The sequence below is a fragment of the Mobula birostris genome, unplaced genomic scaffold (genome assembly GCF_030028105.1).
Source record: "Mobula birostris isolate sMobBir1 unplaced genomic scaffold, sMobBir1.hap1 scaffold_319, whole genome shotgun sequence".
Taxonomy (NCBI): Eukaryota; Metazoa; Chordata; class Chondrichthyes; order Myliobatiformes; family Myliobatidae; genus Mobula; species Mobula birostris.
The window spans coordinates 578136-599738 of NW_027276252.1; the positions used below are offsets into that span (position 1 = coordinate 578136).

Genomic DNA, 21603 nt, shown 5'->3' on the forward strand with positions numbered 1-21603 from the left:
TTACACTAACACATTCCTGTTCCCATCATGGACGGCATCTAACCCCCACAGTGCCTAACGGCCCCGAAACATTTCCATGTTACCTGTATGCTGCGTGTTCTTTTTTGACTGCTAACTGGGTACATACATACCCCCTGAACATTGCCAGACAGTCAGCCCAGTCAGAACACTCCACTGCCTGTCTCCAGGACCCATGGATACCTATCTTAGCTCGCCCCAGAAGCAGGTTAACTCAGACATCCTCCTTTCACCTTGACCCCTCTTTACTGGATGATGAAAGATGCCAATAGTGGGGCTAAAATGCAGCCAGGTGAGGAATAGCCTCCTCAGATCTGCAAATAGAGGCTGCAGCCTTGCACACTCCATGTATATGTGGTACCCTCCTCTTCCAGCCCACAGAAATGACAGGCGGCTGGGAGATCTGTGCGGAAACTGAGAAACTGCAGGACACTGCTTTATGTAGCATCCTCCACCCAAGATCCCCAATGTGCAAGGCAAGGACATCCTCATAAAAAAACTTCCACTGGGGACTGTATGGTGTGTTAGAATGGTGAACAAGAGCTAGGAAATGGATGCTGTGGAGCAGCAGCCCACACAGATGCCTCCTTCCTTCATTTCTGAAAGGGACTGCAGTTGCCGATGTTCAGGAAGTATGTACCGTATATGCTCAGTGAGCAATTGAAAAAGTTGAACAGACTTCCAGATAAGATTCCGGGTTTGATGAATGACTCCAGCTGAGCAAACGTGGGCCACTCCCCCATCTTGGACACCGACACTTGTTAGCTAAGTTTGGTGTCAGCCTGATGTTACCATGTTCCAGACTCTTAGTAGGTCCTGATAGAACCCAGGCAGCATCCACAGAGTATAGAAACATAGAAAACATAGAAAATAGGTGCAGGAGTAGGCCATTCGGCCCTTCGACCCTGCACCGCCATTCAGTATGATCATGGCTGATCATCCAACTCAGAACCCTGCACCAGCCTTCCCTCCATACCCCCTGATCCCTTTAGCCACAAGGGCCATATCTAACTCCCTCTTAAATATTGGCAATGAACTGGCCTCAACTGTTTCCTGTGGCAGAGAATTCCACAGATTCACCACTCTCTGTGTGAAGAAGTTTTTCCTAATCTCGGTCCTAAAAGGCTTCCCCTGTATCCTCAAACTGTGACCCCTCGTTCTGGACTTCCCCAACATCGGGAACAATCTTCCTGCATCTAGCCTGTCCAATCCCTTTAGGATTTTATACGTTTCAATCAGATCTCCCCTCAATCTTCTGAATTCCCAACGAGTATAAGCCTAGTTCATCCAGTCTTTCATCATATGAAAGCCCTGCCATCCCAGGAATCAATCTGGTGAACCTTCTTTGTACTCCCTCTATGGCAAGGATGTCTTTTCTCAGATTAGGGGACCAAAACTGCACACTCCAGGTGTGGTCTCACCAAGGCCTTGTACAACTGCAGTAGTACCTCCCTGCTCCTGTACCCGAATCCTCTTGCTATAAATGCCAGCATACCATTTGCCTTTTTCACCGCCTGCTGTACCTGCATGCCCACTTTCAATGACTGGTGTATAATGACACCCAGGTCTCGTTGCACCTCCCCTTTTCCTAATTGGCCACCAAAGTGGATAACTTCACATTTATCCACATTAAGCTGCATCTGCCATGAATTTGCCCACTCACCTAACCTATCCAAGTCACCCTGCATCCTCTTAGCATCCTCCTCACAGCTAACACTGCTGCCCCGCTTCGTGTCATCCGCAAACTTGGAGATACTGCATTTAATTCCCTTGTCTAAGTCATTAATATATATTGTAAACTACTGGGGTCCCAGCACTGAGCCTTGCGGTACCCCACTAGTCACTGCCTGCCATTCTGAAAAGGTCCCATTTATTCCCACTCTTTGCTTCCTGTCTGCCAACCAATTCTCTATCCACATCAATACCTTACCCCCAATACCGTGTGCTTTAAGTTTGCACACTAATCTCCTGTGTGGGACCTTGTCAAAAGCCTTTTGAAAATCCAAATATACCACATCCACTGTTTCTCCCCTATCCACTCTACTAGTTACATCCTCAAAAAATTCTATGAGATTCGTCAGACATGATTTTCCTTTCACAAATCCATGCTGACTTTGTCCGATGATTTCACCGCTTTCCAAATGTGCTGTTATCACATCTTTGATAACTGATTCTAGCAGTTTCCCCATCACCGATATTAAGCTAACCGGTCTATAATTCCCCGGTTTCTCTCTCCCTCCTTTTTTTAAAAAGTGGGGTTACATTAGCCACCCTCCAATCCTCAGGAACTAGTCCAGAATCTAAAGAGTTTTGAAAAATTATCACTAATGCATCCACTATTTCTTGGGCTACTTCCTTAAGCACGCTGGGATGCAGACCATCTGGCCCTGGGGATTTATCTGCCTTTAATCCCTTCAATTTACCTAACATCACTTCCCTACTAACATGTATTTCCCTCAGTTCCTCCATCTCACTGGACCCTCTGTCCCCTACTATTTCCGGAAGATTATTTATGTCCTCCTTAGTGAAGACAGAACCAAAGTAATTATTCAATTGGTCTGCCATGTCCTTGCTCCCCATAATCAATTCACCTGTTTCTGTCTGTAGGGGACCTACGTTTGTCTTAACCAATCTTTTTCTTTTCACATATCTTTAAAAGCTTTTACAGTCAGTTTTTATGTTCCCTGCCAGTTTTCTCTCATAGCCTTTTTTCCCCTTCCTAATTAAGCCCTTTGTCCTCCTCTGCTGAACTCTGAATTTCTCCCAGTCCTCAGGTGAGCCACTTTTTCTGGCTAATTTGTATGCTTCCTCTTTGGAATTGATACTATCCCTAATTTCCCTTGTCAGCCACGAGTGTACTACCTTCCTTGATTTATTCTTTTGCCAAACTAGGATGAACAATTGTTGTAGATCATCCATGCGATCTTTAAATGCTTGCCATTGCATATCCACCGTCAACCCTTTAAGTGTCATTTGCCAGTCTATCTTAGCTAATTCATGTCTCATACCTTCAAAGTTACCCTTCTTTAAGTTCAGAACCTTTGTTTCTGAATTAACTATGTCACTCTCCATCTTAATGAAGAATTCCACCATATTATGGTCATTCTTACCCAAGGGGCCTCTCACGACAAGATTGCTAATTAGCCCTTCCTCATTGCTCAATACCCAGTCTAGAATAGCCTGCTCTCCAGTTGGTTCCTTGACATGTTGGTTCAAAAAACCATCCCGCATACATTCCAAGAAATCCTCTTCCTCAGCACCCTTACCAATTTAGTTCACCCAATCTACATGTAGATTGAAGTCACCCATTATAACTTTCCTTTATTGCACACATTATGTGTTCCTTTATTGCACACATTTCTAATTTCCTGTTTAATACCATCCCCAACCTCACTACTACTGTTAGGTAGCCTGTACACAACTCCCACCAGTGTTTTCTGCCCCTTAGTGTTATGCAGCTCTACCCATATCGATTCCACATCCTCCCGGCTCATGTCCTTCCTTTCTATTGCGTTAATCTCCTCTCTAACCAGCAACGCCACTCCACCTCCTTTTCTTTCATGTCTATCCCTCCTGAATATTGAATATCCCTGAATGTTGAGCTCCCATCCTTGGTCACCCTGGAGCCATGTCTCTGTGATCCCAACTATATCATAATCATTAATAACAATCTGCACTTTCAGTTCATCCACCTTGTTACGAATGCTCCTTGCATTGACACACAAAGCCTTCAGGCTCGCTTTTACAATTCTCTTAGCCCTTATACAATTAAGTTGAAAAGTGGCCCTTTTTGATGCTTGCCCTGGATTTGTCGGCCTGCCACTTTTACTTTTCACCTTACTACTTTTTGCTTCTACCCTCATTTTACACCCCTCTGTCTCTCTGCACTGGTTCCCATCCCCCTGTTGTGAACTAACCTCCTCTCGCCTAGCCTCTTTAATTTGATTCCCACCCCCCCAACCATTCTAGTTTAAAGTCACTTCAGTAGCCCTCGCTAATCTCCCTGCCAGGATATTGGTCCCCCTGATGTAGCACTTTTTGAGTGGCACAGCTGACGCTCACTGGAGATAGCCATGTCTCTTTATGAAGACAGTAGCCCCTCCAGAGAAAGTACCTTGGCAACATGTGCCATCTGGGAAGGTGCTTGGTGCAGTCTCTGTAGATCCTGAGGTAGAGAGCCGCCAACTGTGTTTGGATTCTGGGTTTGACCCTGGGAGTGCGTGAAAGGACAGAGAGACATACAATTTGTTGAATCCATGCCTGGGAGTGTGTGATGGGACAGTGTAGAGGGAAATTCACTCTGTCGAATCCATGCCTGGGAGTGTGCGATGGGACAGTGTAGAGGGAAATTCACTCTGTCGAATCCATGCCTGTGAGTGTGTGATGAAACAGTGACTCAGTGTCTGACCTGCGTCCTGGGTGTGCGTATTGAGACAGTGTGGGGGAAGCTTCACTCTGTGTCTACCCTGTGCTCTGGGAGTGGGTGATAGGATGGTGTAGAGAGAGCTGCCGTACTATGCTGTCTTTGTCCCCTGAATATTTGGTATATTCTTGCCTAGGTCGGAAGGATGTGACTCTTGGGAAACCTGATATTAAAGTGGAGTCGGTGAACAAAGAGGCACCACTGGGCAGCAAGGAACTGGAGGAGGATGATTCCAGCATCTCCACAGCAACTCGGGTGATGAAAGCCATGTACTCGGTATGGTGGTAGTGTGTTGTAGGTGTTGATATCCTCTTGTATGTGTTTGTGTGTGTGAGAGAGAGAGAGTGTGTCTGTGTTCGTGGACATGTGTGGTCTCCGTATCTTAAATGTTATTCTGTCTCAGGTAGTTTCTGAGTGAATAAAGTGTTGTAGGTTCAGTGTGAGGTAGGTGAGAACATTAGAGAAGAGAGGGACATTCGGGTTCAGTAATATGTGGGTCTAGAGAGAGGTTGAGGCAGAGGAAGTGTCCAGGTGCATCAGGAATTCTGGAGATGGTCATCTATGTGTGAAATCAAAAGGTCTATGAGATCTGAAATGAGTACTTTTTTTCTGCATTTAGTGTGGAGATGATCTTAGGGAATTCAGGAAAGAGAACAATGATGTCTTAGAACATATCCACATTGCAAAAGAGGAGCTGCTGAAGGTCTCAAGATGCAGTAAAATGGAGAATGCCCAGGACCTGACCAGTTATCATCCAGAGGTGAGGTCGCATCTGCAATGTTGCGTGCATTTCTGGGCTCCTTACTTGAGGAAGGATATACTGGCTTTGGAGGCAATGCAGAGAAAGTTCACCAGGTTGATTCCAGAGATGAGGGAGTTAGACTATGAGGACAGATTGAGTCTCCTGGAATTGTACTCGCTGGAATTCAGAAGGATGAGAGGCGATCTTATAGAAACATATAAAATTATGAAAGGGGTAGATAAGATAGAGGCAGGAAAGTTGTTTCCACTGGTAGATGAGACTAGAACTAGGGGACATAGCCTCAAGGTTCGGGGGAGTGGATTTAGGTTGGAGATGAGGAGGAACTGCTTTTCCCAAAGAGTGGTGAATCTGTGGAATTCTTTGCCCAATGAAGCAGTGGAGGCTCCCTCGGTAAATATATTTAAGACAAGGTTAGATAGATGTTTGCAGGGGAATTAAGGGTTATAGGGAAAAGGCAGGTAGATAGAGATGAGTCCATGGTCAGATCAGTCATGATCTTATTGAATAGTGGAGCAAGCTCGACAAGACAGATGGCCTACTCCTGCTCCTATTTCGTATGTCTTATGTTCTTATGATACTGTGGGAAGCTTGGGAAGAAATTGTAGGGGCCATCCAGATATATTTTTTAGCTACACGAGATGTCTGGAAGTTTTGAGGATGGCTAGTGCTCAACCTTTGTTGAAGAAGGAATGCAAGGACAAGCCAGTGAGCCTAATGTCAGTGATCAGAAAGCTAGTGGAGGGGATTCTGATAGAAAGGATCTGGGGCGGGCCCTGAGTTGGATAGTCAGCATGGCTTTTGCATGGAGAACCGTCTCTCAAAAGCTTGACTATTGTTTTTAGAATCGCATAGTAGAACTATACAGCACAGATTTAGCTCAACTCATCTATTCCAACCAAGGTGTCTTCCTGTGCCTGTACCATTTGCCTGTGTTTGGTCCATGAAACCTTTCTTATCTATATACCTGTACATATGTCTTTTAAACGTAGTCATTGTACACACCTTTATTAATTGGTTTGGTATCTTGTTACACACCAACCACACTCTGTGTGAAAAACAACTGACATCACTAATGTTTTTTACAAGCCCTTTGGCCCAACCAGTCCATGCCAAACATGGCACCCGCCCGTTCATGTAGCTATGCAAGTGTTTCTTAAATGATGCTATTGTAGCTGCCTCAACCACTTCCTCTGGCAGCTTGTTCCATAGACTCACAACCCTCTGTGAGAAAAAAATTGCACCTCAGTTCACTTTTAAATCTTTCCCCTCTTATTTAAATCTATGCCCCCTAGTTTTTGAATCCTTTACACTGAGGAAGACACTGTTATCATCAATTATTTATGCTTTTCATAACTTTAATCATTTCTGTAAGGGCAGCCCTAATTCTCCCATATTCCAAGGAATAATTAATTAACTGTCTAGCCAACTTCTCCCTATAACTCAGCTCCTCTAGTCCTGGCAACATCCTCATGAATATTTTCTGCACTCTTTCCAAGCTAACAATGTGTTTCCATTAAAGGGTGACCAATATTGTACATTGTGCTCCCAAGTCTGGCCTTGCCTTATGTAACTGCAATATAATGTCCCAACTTCTATAGTCAATGCCCTGTTTTGTTCATTACTTTGTTAACTTGTATTCCTAGGTCCCTCTGTTCCATTATACTCCCTAGTGCCCTACAATTCAAAGCATAAATGCTACACACTGGTTTGATCTCAGTAGTTGAGAAGATGTTGGAGTCAATTGTTAAGGATGTGATTTTGGGGAACTTGGAGGCACATTATGAAATAGGCTGTAGTCTTCATGGTTTCGTTAAGGGAAAATCTTGCCTGACAAAGTTGCCTGTTGAAATTCTTTGAAGAAATAAAAAGCAGGATAGATAAAGGAGAATTGTGTATGGATTTTCAGAGGCCTTTGACTAGGTGCAACACATGATTCTGCTTAACAAGCTATGAGCCCATGGTATTACAGGAAAGATACTAGCATGGATAAAGCAGTGGCTGATTGGCAGGAGCCAAAGAGTGGGAATAGAGGAGGCCTTTTCTGGTTGGTTGCTGGTGACTATTGGGGTTTCACAAGGGTCTATGTTGGGACCACTTCTTTTTATGTTATATGTCAATGACTAAGATAATGAAATTGATGGCTTTGTGACGAAGTTTGTGGATGAAATGAAGATAGGTGGAGAGGCAGTCAGTGCTGAGGAAGTAAAGAAGCTACAGAAGAATTTAAACAGATTAAGGTACTGGGCAAAGAAATGGCAGATGGAATACAGTTCTGAAAAGTGTATGGTCATGCAACTTGGTGGAAGAAATAAAAGGGTAGACTATTTTTTAAATGGAGAGAAAATTCAAAAACCTGAGGTGCATAGGGACTTGGGTATCTTCATGCAGGATTCCCTAAAGGTTAATTTGCAGGTTGAGTTGGTGATGAGGAAGGCAAATGCAGTGAATTAGAATTAGAATTTATTTAAATCTTATATCCATCCCACAACATGAGAGAGTAAAAATCTTTGTGTTATGACTCCGTTGCAATGTACATGTGAATTTAAAAGTCTAATGACTTGTAGAAAGAAGCTGTCCCGTAGCCTGTTGGTCCTGGCTTTAATGCTGTGGTATTATTTGCAGCTGAAACAGTTTATGGTTGGGGTGACTGGTGTCCCCGATGATCTTCCAGCTGCTGTTTCTTTATACACCTGCTGCTGTAAATGTCCTCAATGGAGGGAAGTTCACATCCACAGATGCGCTGGGCTGTCTGTACCACTCTCTGCAGTGCCCAGCCATCAAGGCTGGTGCGGTTCCCATACCAGACAGTGATACAGCCAGTCAGGATGATCCCAATGGTGCCCTGTATAAGGTCTTGAGGAATTGAGGGACCACGCCAAACTTCTTTAGTCACCTGAGGTGGAAGAGCCACTGTTGTGCTTTTTTTTTTGCCACAAAGCCAGTGTGTACAGTCCAGGTGAGATCATTGGTATTGTGTATATCGAGGAACTTGTCACCGTCTCAACTGTAGACCATTGACATTGATCGGGGCAAGCCTGTCTCCGTACTTCCCGTAATCCACAATCAGCTCTTTTGTTTTTTAGAGATTGAGGGAGAGGTTGTTACCTTGGCCCACTGTGTCAGGGTGTCAATCTCTCCTCTGTCGGGTGTCTCATCACTGCTAGAAATAAGGCCAATCAAAGTCATGTCATCTGTGAATTTGATCAGCAGATTAGAGCTGTGTGTGACAGTACAGTCATGGGTGTAAGGGATGGAGAGAAGGGAACACATAACACAACACTGGAGGAGACCCGTGTGAGGATCAGAGAGGCAAAGGTGTGGGAGCCTATCCATACCATCTGTCGGTGATCTGAAAGGAAGTCCAGGGTCCAGCTGCACAAGGTGAGGTGCAGGCTGAGGTCTCTGAGCTTCCTGTCAAATCTGGAGGTAATTATGGTGTTGAATAATGAACTGTCGTCCAGGAACAGCATTCTAACATATGCATCTCTCTTCTCCAGGTGAGTGAGGACGGTGTGTAGGGCTGTGGCTATGGTATCATCAGTAGACAGTTCTATCGATAGGTGAATTGTAGGGGATCTAGTGTGGGTGGTAGCACGCTGCAGATGTCATCTTTAACCATATTTTCAAAGCATTTACTTATAATTGAGGTGAGTGTGATAGACCGCAAATCATTCAGGCATGCTACCTTGGTTTCCTTAGGTACAGGGACAATGATAGACGATTTGAAACAGGAGGCCACTACAGAGTGGGAGTGGGAGGGATTAAAAATGTCTGTAAACACACCAGCCAGCTGTTCAGCACACTCTTTGAGTAGGTGCCCTGGGATGCCATCCAGCCCCACTGCCTTGCAGCTGTTGGAATGTTCTACGTACCTCGATGACCAGGGTGCAGGTCTTGTCGATAGCTTTTCTCGGGCGTTCAGTCCTCGCAACTTTAAGTTGATGTAAAAAACATTTCACTTGTCTGGAAGCGAGGTGGAAACGTTGGCTGGACTGCTGCATTTCCTCTTGAAGTCTGCGATGGTGTGCAGACCTTGCCAGATGCCGTTTGTATCACTGTCGCAGAGTTGTGACTGGACTTTGTCCCCGTGTTGCCATTTTGCTACTTTGATGGCTCTTCGTAAATCATAGTGGCATCTCTTGAGCTCCTGTTGATCTCCGGAGGTGAAGCAACACGCACTGAACTATTTACCCAAGGCAACACACACAAAACGCTGGAGAAACTCAGCAGGCCAGGCAGCATCTGTGGAAAAACCTGCTGAAGGGTTTCAGGCCAAAATGTTGACTGTACTTTTTTACACAGATTCTGTCAGGCTTGCTGAGTTCCTCCAGCATTTTGTGTGTGCTGCTCAGATCTCCAGCATCTGCAGATTTTCGTCTGTTTGTTATTTATCAAAGGCTTCTGGTTTGGGTAGACCCAGATTAATTTTTAGGGAACAATGTCTTCAGTGCACTTCTGAATAAAGCTTATGAATACCTCTGTGTATTTGGAGATGTTATCAACTCAAAATACGTCCCAGGTGATGCTATCAAAGCAGTCTTGTAACAGTGAGTTTAATTGGTTGGATCAGCAGTGGATAGTTTTCACTATGGCTGCTTCCTGCTTCAATTTCTGCCTGTAGGTGGGTAGGACCAAGATGGAGGAATGGTCAGATTTTGCAGATGGAGCACGGAGAAGTGCTTCATAGGCATTGTGGAAGAAAGAGTAGCAGTGCTTGAGTATGCTTCCTCCCAGAGTGCTCACCCGACGTTTTGGTAGAACTTCGGGTAAGCTCTAGTCAGCGATGCTTGGTTAAAGTGTCCAACGAGAATGAAAGGAGCCTCTGAGTGTGTGGCTTCATGAATATTGATGGTTTGGCAAAGTTTATTGTGAGGCAGGTTGGTATCGGCCTGTGGTGGGATATGTACAGCTATAATAATAACAGACCTGTTATTATTACAATGTTAACATTTACTTTGAGCGATCCAGAATATAAAAGCAAGGATATAATGTTAAGACTTTATAAAGTACTGGTGAGGCCTCACTTGGATTATTGTGAACAATTTTGGACAATGTGCTGACATTGGAGAGGGTTCAAAGGAGTTTCATGAAAATGATTTTGGGATTGAGTAGCATCATACGGGCAGCATCTGATGGCTCTGAGCCTCCACTCAACGGAATTCACAAGAATGAGGGGGGATCTCATTGAAACCTATCAAATGTTGATAGGCCTTGATAGAGTGAATGTGGGGAGATGTGGAGGGGAGTCTGAGACCAGAGGACACAGTTTCAGAACAGAGGAATGGAGTTGCACAGGAATTTATTTAGCCAGAGAGTGGTGAACCTCTGGAATTCATTGCCACTGTCTACTTTTAAGGTCGAGGTTGATCGATTCTTGATTAGTCAGGACATGAAGGAATATGGGGAGAAGGCAAGAGATTGCAGCTGAGAAGGAAATTAAATAGCTTTGATGAAATAGCAGAGCAGACTCATAGAAACATGGACACACAGAAAACCTACAGCCCAATACAGGCCCCTCAGCCTACAATGCTGTGCCGAACATGTACCTACTTTAGAAATTACCTAGGGTTACCCAGAGCCCTCTATTTTTCTCTAGCTCCATGTAACTATCCAGGAGTCTCTTAAAAGACCCTATCGTATCTGCCTCCACCACTGTCGCCAGCAGCCTATTCCACGCACTCTCCACTCTCTGCGTAAAAAACCTACCCCTGACATCTCCCCTGACCTACTTCCAAGCAACTTAAAACTGTGCCCTCTCATGCTAGCCATTTCAGCCCTGGGAAAAAGCTTCTGACTATGCACATGATCAATGTCTCTCATCATCTTATACATCTCTATCAGGTCACCTCTCAACCTCCGCCGCTCCAAGGAGAAAAAACTGAGTTCACTCAACCTATTCTCGTAAGGCATATTCCCCAATCCAGGCAACATCCTTGTAAATCTCCTCTGCACCCTTTCTATAGTTTCCACATCCTTCCTGTGGTGAGGTGACCAGAACTGAGCACAGTACTCCAAGTGGGGTCTGACCAGGGTCCTATATAGCTGTAACATTACCTCTCGGCTCTTAAACTCACTTAATATGACACTCTTAAAAGCTTTCCAATTGCCATTTGTTCTTTTTTCTTCAAACAGGCTCTCCCAAACTACCTCTGCTGGATTCGGCCTCATTCCCAAAAATTAGCTCTGCTCCAGTTTAGGACACTAAACTGTGGACCTGTCCTATTCTTTTACATCACTGTCTTAAATCTAATAGATTTATGATAATGGTGGCAGAAGTTTTCCCTGATTGTCACTACAGTTATTTTCCCTGCCTTGTCCCCTAAGAGGAGGTCCAGTATTGCACCCTCCTGAGTCATGTCCTCTATATATTGACTCAGGAAACCTTCCTGACCACATTTCAGAAATTCCATCCAATCCAGTCGCTTAACCCTCTGGATGTCCCAGTCAATAACTGGGAAAACCTCCTACCAATAAAACCCAAACAACAGGAATTCTGCAGATGCTGGAAATTCAAGCAACACACATAAAAGTTGCTGGTGAACACAGCAGGCCAGGCAGCATCTTTAGGAAGAGGTGCAGTCGACGTTTCAGTTAGTTCTGACGAAGGGTCTCGGCCTGAAACGTCGACTGCACCTCTTCCTAGAGATGCTGCCTGGCCTGCTGCGTTCACCAGCAACTTTTATGTGTGTTACCAATAAAACCCTATTATTCTTACAACTATGAGCAATTTTTCAACCTGCTTCTCAAATACTTACTAGCATATTTCCCTACACAGACATTTGTCCATTTCTGGTCCGTGCAACCCTTCCCTCTTGGATAGATTGCCTCTACCCTTGAAGAGATCCCCGTGGTCCAAGATCTTGAATTCCTGTCCCTTACACGAGCTCCTCATCCACCCATTCACCTGGCCTATCTTTCTATTTCTGACCACTTGTGCATGGTATTGAGTGTAATCTGGATATCACTTCTTTCGGAGTCCTGCTTTTTAATTTTTTATCTCCCTGTACTCATTCTTCCTATATTGTTCTACCTATGTTGTTTTTTTCATCAACATAAACAACAATCTCTAGCTGTTTACCATGCCCCTTGAGGATGTTCTACACCCACTCAGAGACCCATGACCAACTGGAAGACACACACCATCTGGTGTCTTCTTCCACACTATTGAGTCTGCAATCTCTATTACTCACTATTGAGTCTGAAATCACTATTGCTCACTACCGAGTCTGAAATCACTATTGCTCACGACTGAGTCTGAAATCACTATTGCTCACTACTGAGTCTGAAATCACCGTTGCTCACTATTGAGCCTGAAATCACCATTCCTCACTATTGAGTCTGAAATCGCCATTCCTCACTATTGAGTCTGCAATCACCATTCCTCACTATTGAGTCTGAAATCACTATTGCTCACTATTGAGTCTGCAGTCACTATTGCTCTGTCTGACTGTATGCTTTCCCTCTAAGCCTCAGAATCAGTGATAGAGCCATAGACATGGCTACTGCCTCTTGCCCCTGAACGTGGCCTCTCAGTACTTGTACTCAATTGATGGCAAGTGTGCTACGTTTACTCTTTTCAATAGAAGCTACCTGACCTGCTGAGTTCCTCCAGAATTTTGTGAAGTGTGTCACATACCTTCTTCATGATCTCGTCTATTTTCAGGGATATATATACTTACACATACCTCTCAGTCTTTCTGTTCTACAACATTCCCCAAGGCCCTTTAGTCTGGCCCTAGTTTTACTTCTCAAAATGCAACACCTCACACCTGTCTGAGTAGAATTCTATCTGTCATTACTTGTCCTGCTTTCTCTGTTCATCTAACCTTAGATACCTTCTTCACCATTCACTACACCACCACTTCTGGTATCATCCACAATCCTACTAAGCATACTGCCTACATTCTCATACAAACGATTAACAGTAATGACAAATAACAGAGAGCCTATCACCGATGTCTGCAGAACAGTACTTGTTGCAGGTCTTCAGTCCTCATGCCCACCCTCTGACACCTTCCACCAAGCCAACTTCATAACCAATCTGCTCGCTCACCTCCAAAACTGTATGATCACACCATGTGGGACCTTATCAATGTCAATGTAGATTTGTAGACAATATCAATCCCCTGCCCTTCTCAGTCCCCTTGGTCACATCTTCAGAAGCTCAGTGAATACGAAGACATAATTTTCCCCACAAAAAGCCATGCTAATTATTGAAGAGGTGGAAGGTGGCCAGTCAGAAGAGGAACTAGTGAGTGTTCCTCCAGCTGGAACAGAAAACAACTATCTCTCTCTCTCTGTCTCTGTCCCTCTGTCTCTCTGTCTCTCTCTCTCTCTCTCTCTCTCTCTCTCTCTCACACTCTCTCTCACTCACTTTCTCTCATTCACTCTCTCTCTCACACACACACACACACACACACACACACACTCAATCACTTAGTCTTCATTGTCTTTCCTTGCTCAGGCATTCAAGGAGGACATCGAACTGAAGTCCGACCTGCGTCCAGACATCATCGATACACGGGAGGAGAGTGAGCTGAAGGTAAAGGAAACTCCAATCCCACTCCCAGCAACCCCAGCAGGCACCACATCCCACTCAGTGTGGTCCCAGCTGTGGAGCTGTGTAAATGAGGAAGGAGATGGACAGAGCAGTTGGAAAGAGAGTGGGAGGAAGGGAGGAAGTGGACAGATGGAAGAGATGGAAGGAAAATGACAGGGGGGATTGGGTTGGATGAGGGTGAGAGGAAGGAAGGAGGTGGATGGAGCGATCAATGCAGGCTGAGAGGCAGGGAGGAATAGATAGAGGTTGAGAGGGATGAGGTGGATGGTGAGTGAGATAGTGGGAGAGAGGAGGCGAATGGAGGGTCAGAGGGAGGGAGGAGTGTTTGGAGGATGAGAGGGAGGGAGGGAAGGGCATTTGGAAGGTGAGAGAGAGGGAGGAGTGGAAAGAGGATGGATGGACGCTGATAGGAAGGTGTGTATGGATCTTGACAGAGAGGGAGGGGATGGAAGGGGAGACGGTGGGGTGGATAGAGGGTGAGAGGGAGGAGATGGAGGGTGAGGAGGGATCAAGAGTGAGAGAGAGGCTTGTGGGTAAGTGGGAGGGAGGGATGAGTGGAGGGTGAAGGGAAGGAAGGGGGTGAATAGAGGGTGAGAGGGAGGAAGCATGTGATGGAGGGTGGATGGAGAGTGGGGTGGTTAGATGGTGGGAGGGAGGGGTGGATGAATGGTGAGAAGGAGGGATGAGGTGGTGTGTGAGAGTAAGTGAGCTGGAGGAATGGAGGAGTGGATGGCGGGTGAGAGGGAGGGGTGAATGGAGGGTGGGAGAGGGAGGGTGTAGATGGAGAGTGAGAAGGAGGGAGGGTGGAGGTGGATGGAGGATTGGAAGTAGGGTGGGTGGATGGAGGGTGGTAGAGAGGGAGGGTTGGTTGGTGGGAGGGAGACAGTGGGGGTTCGAGGGTGGGAGGGAGGGGTAGATGGAGGTAGAGAGGAGGTGGTTGGAAGGTAAGAAGGATGGAGGGGTGAATGGATGCTGAGAGGGAGGGAGGGGAGGATGGAGGGTGAGAGGGAGGGGAGGATGGAGGGTGAGTGGGAGGGGAGGTTGGAGGGTGAGAGTGAAGGGAGGATGGAGGGTGAGAGGGAGGGGAGAATGGAGGGTGAGAGGGAGGTGAGGATGGAGGGGAGGATGGAGGGTGAGAGGGAGGGGTGAATGGAGGGTGGGAGAGGGAGGGTGTAGATGGAGAGTGAGAAGGAGGGAGGGTGGAGGTGGATGGAGGATTGGAAGTAGGGTGGGTGGATGGAGGGTGGTAGAGAGGGAGGGTTGGTTGGTGGGAGGGAGACAGTGGGGGTTCGAGGGTGGGAGGGAGGGGTAGATGGAGGTAGAGAGGAGGTGGTTGGAAGGTAAGAAGGATGGAGGGGTGGATGGATGCTGAGAGGGAGGGAGGGGAGGATGGAGGGTGAGAGGGAGGGGAGGATGGAGGGTGAGTGGGAGGGGAGGTTGGAGGGTGAGAGTGAAGGGAGGATGGAGGGTGAGAGGGAGGGGAGAATGGAGGGTGAGAGGGAGGTGATGGAGGGTGAGTGGGAGAGGAGGATGGAGGGTGGAGGGAGGGGAGGATGGAGGGTGAGAGGGAGGGGAGGATGGAGGGTGAGTGGAAGGGATGGAAGGCATGAATGGGTGGTGAGAGAGAGAAGGTTTATGTATGGGTGATGGGGGGGATGTACTCAGGGTGGGAGAATTTGAAGGGTGGATGGTTGGGAATTGAGTGGAGCAGTGGAAGGAGGGAAGAGCAGTGGAATTTGTTTCTGGGAGAGTTGGAGGTATGGATGGAGGGGGTTACTGTAGTGACCGAGCACTCACATCTAATCTCCCCTTGGCTTCAGGACCCGACCAATGGTTACTACAATGTGCGGGGTCAAGAAGAGCGACCAGCTTCACGGACACTACTGTATGCGGACTACCGACCTGCGGGGCCACGCTTTGAGACACGCCCTCCTTCCCGCCTCTCCCACACCAGTGGTTATGCCCAGGGTGCTGGTGTGCCCCCACTGACAGGCTCACCCTATGGGCGACTGCCCGACTTCCCTGGGGATGGAGCTGGGGACGCAGTCAGCCAGCTATCATATGAGCCCTATGCCTATACGTATGGCGTGCCCCTGTACACGCGGACATTCGAATCCTTCGAAACTCCGCCCAAGTACACTGGTGCCTCCCGCTTCTCTTACTCCTCCTCCCAGTCCGAGCATGGACGTCCCTACCAACAGCGCATGCAGACCCATGTCTGACCGTATATGATCCTCAAATCCCTTTGTCACCCCATTTCCCTATCTGTCCCTTCGATCATTCCCACCCCTCAGGTGCCTTTCGAATTGTGACCAATCAGTATTGAGGTGGAGATGGTGAAGGAGTTGTTGGACAGTCAGACACCAAGGTCAGAGAGTCACGCCAGCCCTCAATCAGGGAAGCCCCTCACTCTCTCTTCCCTCTACCCTCCCTCATTTGCTTACCTGTCTCCCTCACCCTTCTCCTTCTAACTTCCTTCCTCTCCTCCCCCTCCTTCCTCTCCTCCCCCTCCTTCCTCCTCCACTCCTTCCATGCTTACCTTACATTCTCCCCTCTTATTTTCCTCCCCATTCAACCCCTTCTATCACCTTACCTTCTCCCACCCTTCCCGTTCTCTTCCTCCTCCCTCACCTCCTTCACCTCCTTCCTCTCATCTGTCCATCCTGCTCCCCTCCCAGTCATCCCCTTCCCATGTCACCCCTCCTCTGCCTTCCACTTCCCCTTTCCCTGCCTCCTTCCTCTACTCCTCCCACATCCCTCCCCTCCGCTCCCCTTCCCTCTCCCCAACTCTCTCCTTCTGTTCTTTTCTCCTCTGACCGCTTCTCCCTCTGTCCCTACCAGGTCTTCTCATTCTGCTCCCCTGGCAACGATTTGACTGCTTGTCACCTGCTGACTGCCTCCACTGGCTGCCTCCCAATTGCCGACTCAGAGAGTGTGTATATATTTATACTTCCTTTGGTCAAGTCTATTTTATATAAACTGCGTGTGTGTGTGTGTGTGTGTGTGTGTGTGTGTGTGTGTGTGTGTGTGTGTGTGTGTGTGTGTATATGGACACTGTGGATATATACTGTATATTCTATAAGCTGGGGAACAGGCCCCTCTATATCACAACAAAGAGCTTTGAAATGTATCACAATAAGCTTCAATCGCACATGCGTGATTTTGCAACATTCCAGATCCTGGTGATAGCCCAAGAACGTGACTAATCCCCAAGTCTTCCACAATTTCCTTCAACTACCTCTGCCCCTCAAGAGGCAGCTCACAGTTTCTGTCTCCATACCACCATCTTGGAGTGTGTGATGGGACAGTGTAGAGGGAGCTTCACTCTGTGTCTGACCCGTGTCCTGGGAGTGTGTGATGGGACAGTGTAGAGGGAGATTCAGTCTATGCCTGACCCATGTCCTGGGAGTGTGTAATAGGACAGTGTAGAGGGAGTTTCACTCTGTGTCTGACCCGTGCCCTGGGAGTGTGTGATGGGACAATGTAGAGGGAGCTTCACTCTGTGTCTGACCCGTGTCCTGGGAGTGTGTGATGGGAGAGTGTAGAGGAAGCTGCACTGTGTCTAACCATTGCCCTGGGAGTGTGTGATGAGAGAGTGTAAAGGGAGTGTCACCCTGTGTGTAAGCTGTCCTGTTCCTGCCGTTTAAGGACTATTATCACTGGTACGATTCCACTCCTCATCCTGAACAGTACAAGGGCCCATATGTCCCAATAGGTACTGCCTGTCAGTCTGCACATGTGGGAGAACATCACCCTCTCCTTCACGTGGCAGGAGAGACAGGTGCTGCAAAGGTATGGGCCATTGCCGTGAATGGAGGAACTACCACAGAGCACTTAAAACTATTAAAGAGAAATGTTATACCTTTTTCTAGGTTTGGAATTTTATCAGTGAACAACTTCTGGTTAATCTGACAGAGCCCTGAGGGAGAGGCCATTGTCAGGGAAAAGAGGATGGATGATTAGGGTACGCTGTACTGTGGAAGGAGGGGTGAGATAAAGGCTTCGGTGAGGGGCAATGAGGGATGGATGAATAGGGAGCTCTGTTCTGTGGGAGGAGGGATGAGGGAAGGGCTCTGGTGAAGTGGAGTGATAGAAGGGCAGCGAGGGAACGCTGTACTGTGGAAGGAAGAGGTCGGGAGGGACCACTGCATTACGCGATGAAGAGATGTAGGGAAGGGAGGTGAAGGGAGGTTTCAGCTGTAAAGGATTGCATAACTATTTTTGGGTGAGGGATTGTTTTTATTCTCCTGATTTGAAAGTGGGATGCAGGGAGAACAAATGCAGAAGGACGGAAAGGTATGCAGGGGCTGCGGGAAGAGAGAGTGCAGGAGGGTGGGGAAGCATACAGGAGAGGTGGGCAGAGAGAGTGCAGGAGGGGGTGAGAGTGCATGCAGGAGGAAGGGAAGAGAGAGTGTAGGAGGGACAGAGAGAGTCAGCAGGATGGAGCGGAATCAGACCACAGGGACAGGAGAGTAGGAGGGAAGGGAGATTGTGTAGGAGGGATGAGGTAGAGTTCAGGAGGGATGAGAAAGAGTATAGGAAGGATGGGGGAGGGAGTGCAGGAGGGATTGAGAGAGAGTGCAGGAGGGATGGTAGCGTTAGAAAATAGTCTACGCTTTTGTTTCCTCTACCAAAGCACATGACCATACACTTCCTAACACTGTATTTCATCTGCCACTTCTTTGCCCATTCAACAAATCTGTCTTCAAGTCCTTCTGTAGTGTCTCTACTTCCTCAAAGCTCCCTGCTCCTCCACCTATCTTCATATCATCTGCAAACTTGGCCACAAAACCAACAATTGCTTCATCCAAATCACTGATATATAACATTAAAAGAATGGTTCCCAATACGGACTGCCATGGAACACAACTAGTCACCGACAGCCACCCAGAAAAGGCTCTCTTTATTCCCACTCTTTACCTCCTGCCAAGCAGCCAATGTTCTATTCTTGCTAATATCTTTCCTGTAATACTATGAGCTCTTAATTTGTTAAGTAGCCTCATATGTGTCACCTGTCAAAGGCCTACACAACATCCGCTGTTTCTCCTTTGTCTATCATGCTTGTTATTTATTCAAAGGATTCCAACAGATTTGTTAGGCAGATTTTCCTCTGAAGAAATGGTGCTAACTATGGCCTATTTTATCATGTGCCTCCAAGTACCCAAAACCACATCTTTAACAAACAATTCCAACATCTTCCCAACAGTAAGTTCAGACTAATTGGCCTATAATTTCGCAAACTCGAGGAAATCTGCAGATGCTGGAAATTCAAGCAACACAGACAAAATGCTGGTGGAGCGCAGCAGGCCAGACAGCATCCATAGGAAGAAGAGCAGTCGACATTTTGGACCAAGGGTCTCGGCCTGAAACTTTGACTGTGCTTCTTCCTATGGATCCTGTCTGGCCTGCTGCGTTGCACCAGCATCTTGTGTGTGTGTTGCTGGCCTATAATTTCCTTTCTTCTTCCTCCTCTCACCCTTTTTCAAGAGTGATGTGACATTTGCAATTTTCCAGTCCTCCAGAAACATGGCAGAATCAATTGATTCTTGAAAAATCATTACTAATGCCTCCACAATCTCTTCAGCCACCCTTTGAGAACCCTGGGGTGTATACCATCCAGTCCAGGTGACTTATCTACATTCAGACTTTCAGTTTCCCAAGAACCTTCTCCCTAGTAATGACGACATCACATACTCCTACCCTCTGACACTCTCAAACTTCCGGAATACTGCTCGTGTCTTCCACCATGAAGAGTGATGCAAAACACTCATTCAGTTCATCAGCCATTTCCCATTACTACCTCTCCAGAATCATTTTCCAGCATTCTAATATCTGCTGTTGCCTCTCTTTTGCACTTTATATATCTGAAGAAACTTTTGGAATTGTCTTTAATATTATTGGTTAGCTTACTTTTGTATTTCATCTTTTCTTTCTTTATGACTTTTTCAGTTGCCTTCTGTTGGGTTTTCACAGCTTCCCAATCCTATAACGTCTCACTATTTTTCCTCTATTATATGCCCTCTCTTTGGCTTTTATGTTGTCTTATATTTCTCCTGTCAGTCACGATTGTATCATCCTGGCTTTAAAACACTTCTTTCTCGTTGGGATGTATATATCCTGTGCCTTACGAGTTGCTCCGAGAAATTCCAGCCATTGCTTCTCTGCTGTCATTTCTGCCAGTGTCCTTTTCCAATCATTTCTGGCCACTCCTCTCTCATGCCTCTGTAAGTCGCTTTACTCTACCGTAATTCCCTTTACTCCACTGTAATAATGATACATCTAACTTTAGCTTCTCCTTCTCAAATTGTAGGGTGAATTTGAACATATTATGATCAGTAACCCCTGAAGGTTTAGAAACATAGAAACATAGAAACATAGACATAGAAACATAGAAACATAGAAAATAGGTGCAGGAGTAGGCCATTCGGCCCTTCGAGCCTGCACCGCCATTTATTATGATCATGGCTGATCATCCAACTCAGAACACCGCCCCAGCCTTCCCTCCATACCCCCTGACCCCCGTAGCCACAAGGGCCATATCTAACTCCCTCTTAAATATAGCCAATGAACTGGCCTCAACTGTTTCCTGTGGCAGAGAATTCCACAGATTCACCACTCTCTGTGTGAAGAAGTTTTTCCTAATCTCAGTCCTAAAAGGCTTCCCCTCTATCCTCAAACTGTGACCCCTCGTTCTGGACTTCCCCAACATCGGGAACAATCTTCCTGCATCTAGCCTGTCCAATCCCTTTAGGATCTAAGATCTTTACCTTAAGCTCTCCAATCAATTCTGGTTCATTGCACAACACCCAATCCAGAAGAGATGATCCCCTAGTGGGCTCAACCATGAGCTGCTCTAAAAAGCCAGCACATAGGCATTCTAGAAATTCTTCCTCTTGTGATACAGCACCAGCTTGATTTTCCCAATTTATCTGCATATTGAAATCTCCCATGACTATTGTAACATTGCCCTGCTGGCATGCTTTTTCAATCTCCTATTATAATTTGTAGACCACATCTTTACTACTGTTTGGGGGTCTGTATACAACTCCCATGAGTATATTTACCCTTGCAGTTCCTTAGCTCTATCCACAAAGATTCAACATCTTCCAACCCTATGTCACCTCTTTCTAATGATTTGATTTGATTTTTTACCAAAGAGTCATGCACCCCATCTGCCTTGCTGCCTGTTCTTCTGATACAATGTGTATCCTTGGATGTTAGGCACCCAGCTATAATCTTCTTTCAGGTGTGACTTAGTGATGCTCACACGTCATACATGCCAATCTGTAACTATGCTACAAGTTCATCTATTTTATTCTATACATGTGCACATTCAAATTTAAAACCTACAGTCCTGTATTCACTTTTTCTGATTTCATCTTCCTTTCACATTGCAACACCTGCTGTTGACTGCAATTTTGCTCTATCACCAGCCTCTCCTCCCTAACACACTGCCTCTGTTTGTAAACCAACTACCTCATCCTCAGCACTATCACTCCAGTTTTGTCTCCAGAGGGTGAAAGAGTGAATGCAGGAGGGAGGGAATATGCATGACCAAGGGAGGAGAGAGAGTGCAGAAAGGTCAGAAGAGAGAGTGCTGGAAGGAGGGGAAGAGAGTACAGGAGGGATGGGGAGAGAGTGCAGGAGGGATGGAGAGAGAGTACAGGAGAGATAGGAGAGAGTGCAGGAGGGGTGGGGAGAGAGTGCAGGAGGGATGAGAGAGAGTGCAGGAGGGGTGGGGAGAGAGTGCAGGAGGGGTGGGGAGAGAGTGCAGGAGGGATAGGAGAGAGTGCAGGACGGGTGGGGAGAGAGTGCAGGAGGGATAGGAGAGAGAGAGTG

General features: G+C 46.6%; 1 protein-coding gene across 3 annotated transcripts in view; it reads left to right on the forward strand.

The window, feature by feature from the left end:
- LOC140192950 (kin of IRRE-like protein 1) overlaps positions 1-17630 on the forward strand; it is a 210838-nt gene extending 193208 nt beyond the window's left edge. For 2 of the 3 annotated variants that reach the window (XM_072250424.1, XM_072250423.1), the window contains 3 exons: positions 4578-4717; positions 13669-13746; positions 15585-17630. In XM_072250424.1, the coding sequence (XP_072106525.1) occupies positions 4578-4717; positions 13669-13746; positions 15585-15986 (620 nt within the window). In that variant the 3' untranslated portion in view covers positions 15987-17630. Of the gene's footprint in view, positions 1-4577; positions 4718-5060; positions 5202-13668; positions 13747-15584 lie in introns of all 3 variants that reach the window. The other variant, XM_072250422.1, reaches the window with a different exon arrangement.
- The last annotated feature ends 3973 nt before the right edge of the window (positions 17631-21603 follow it).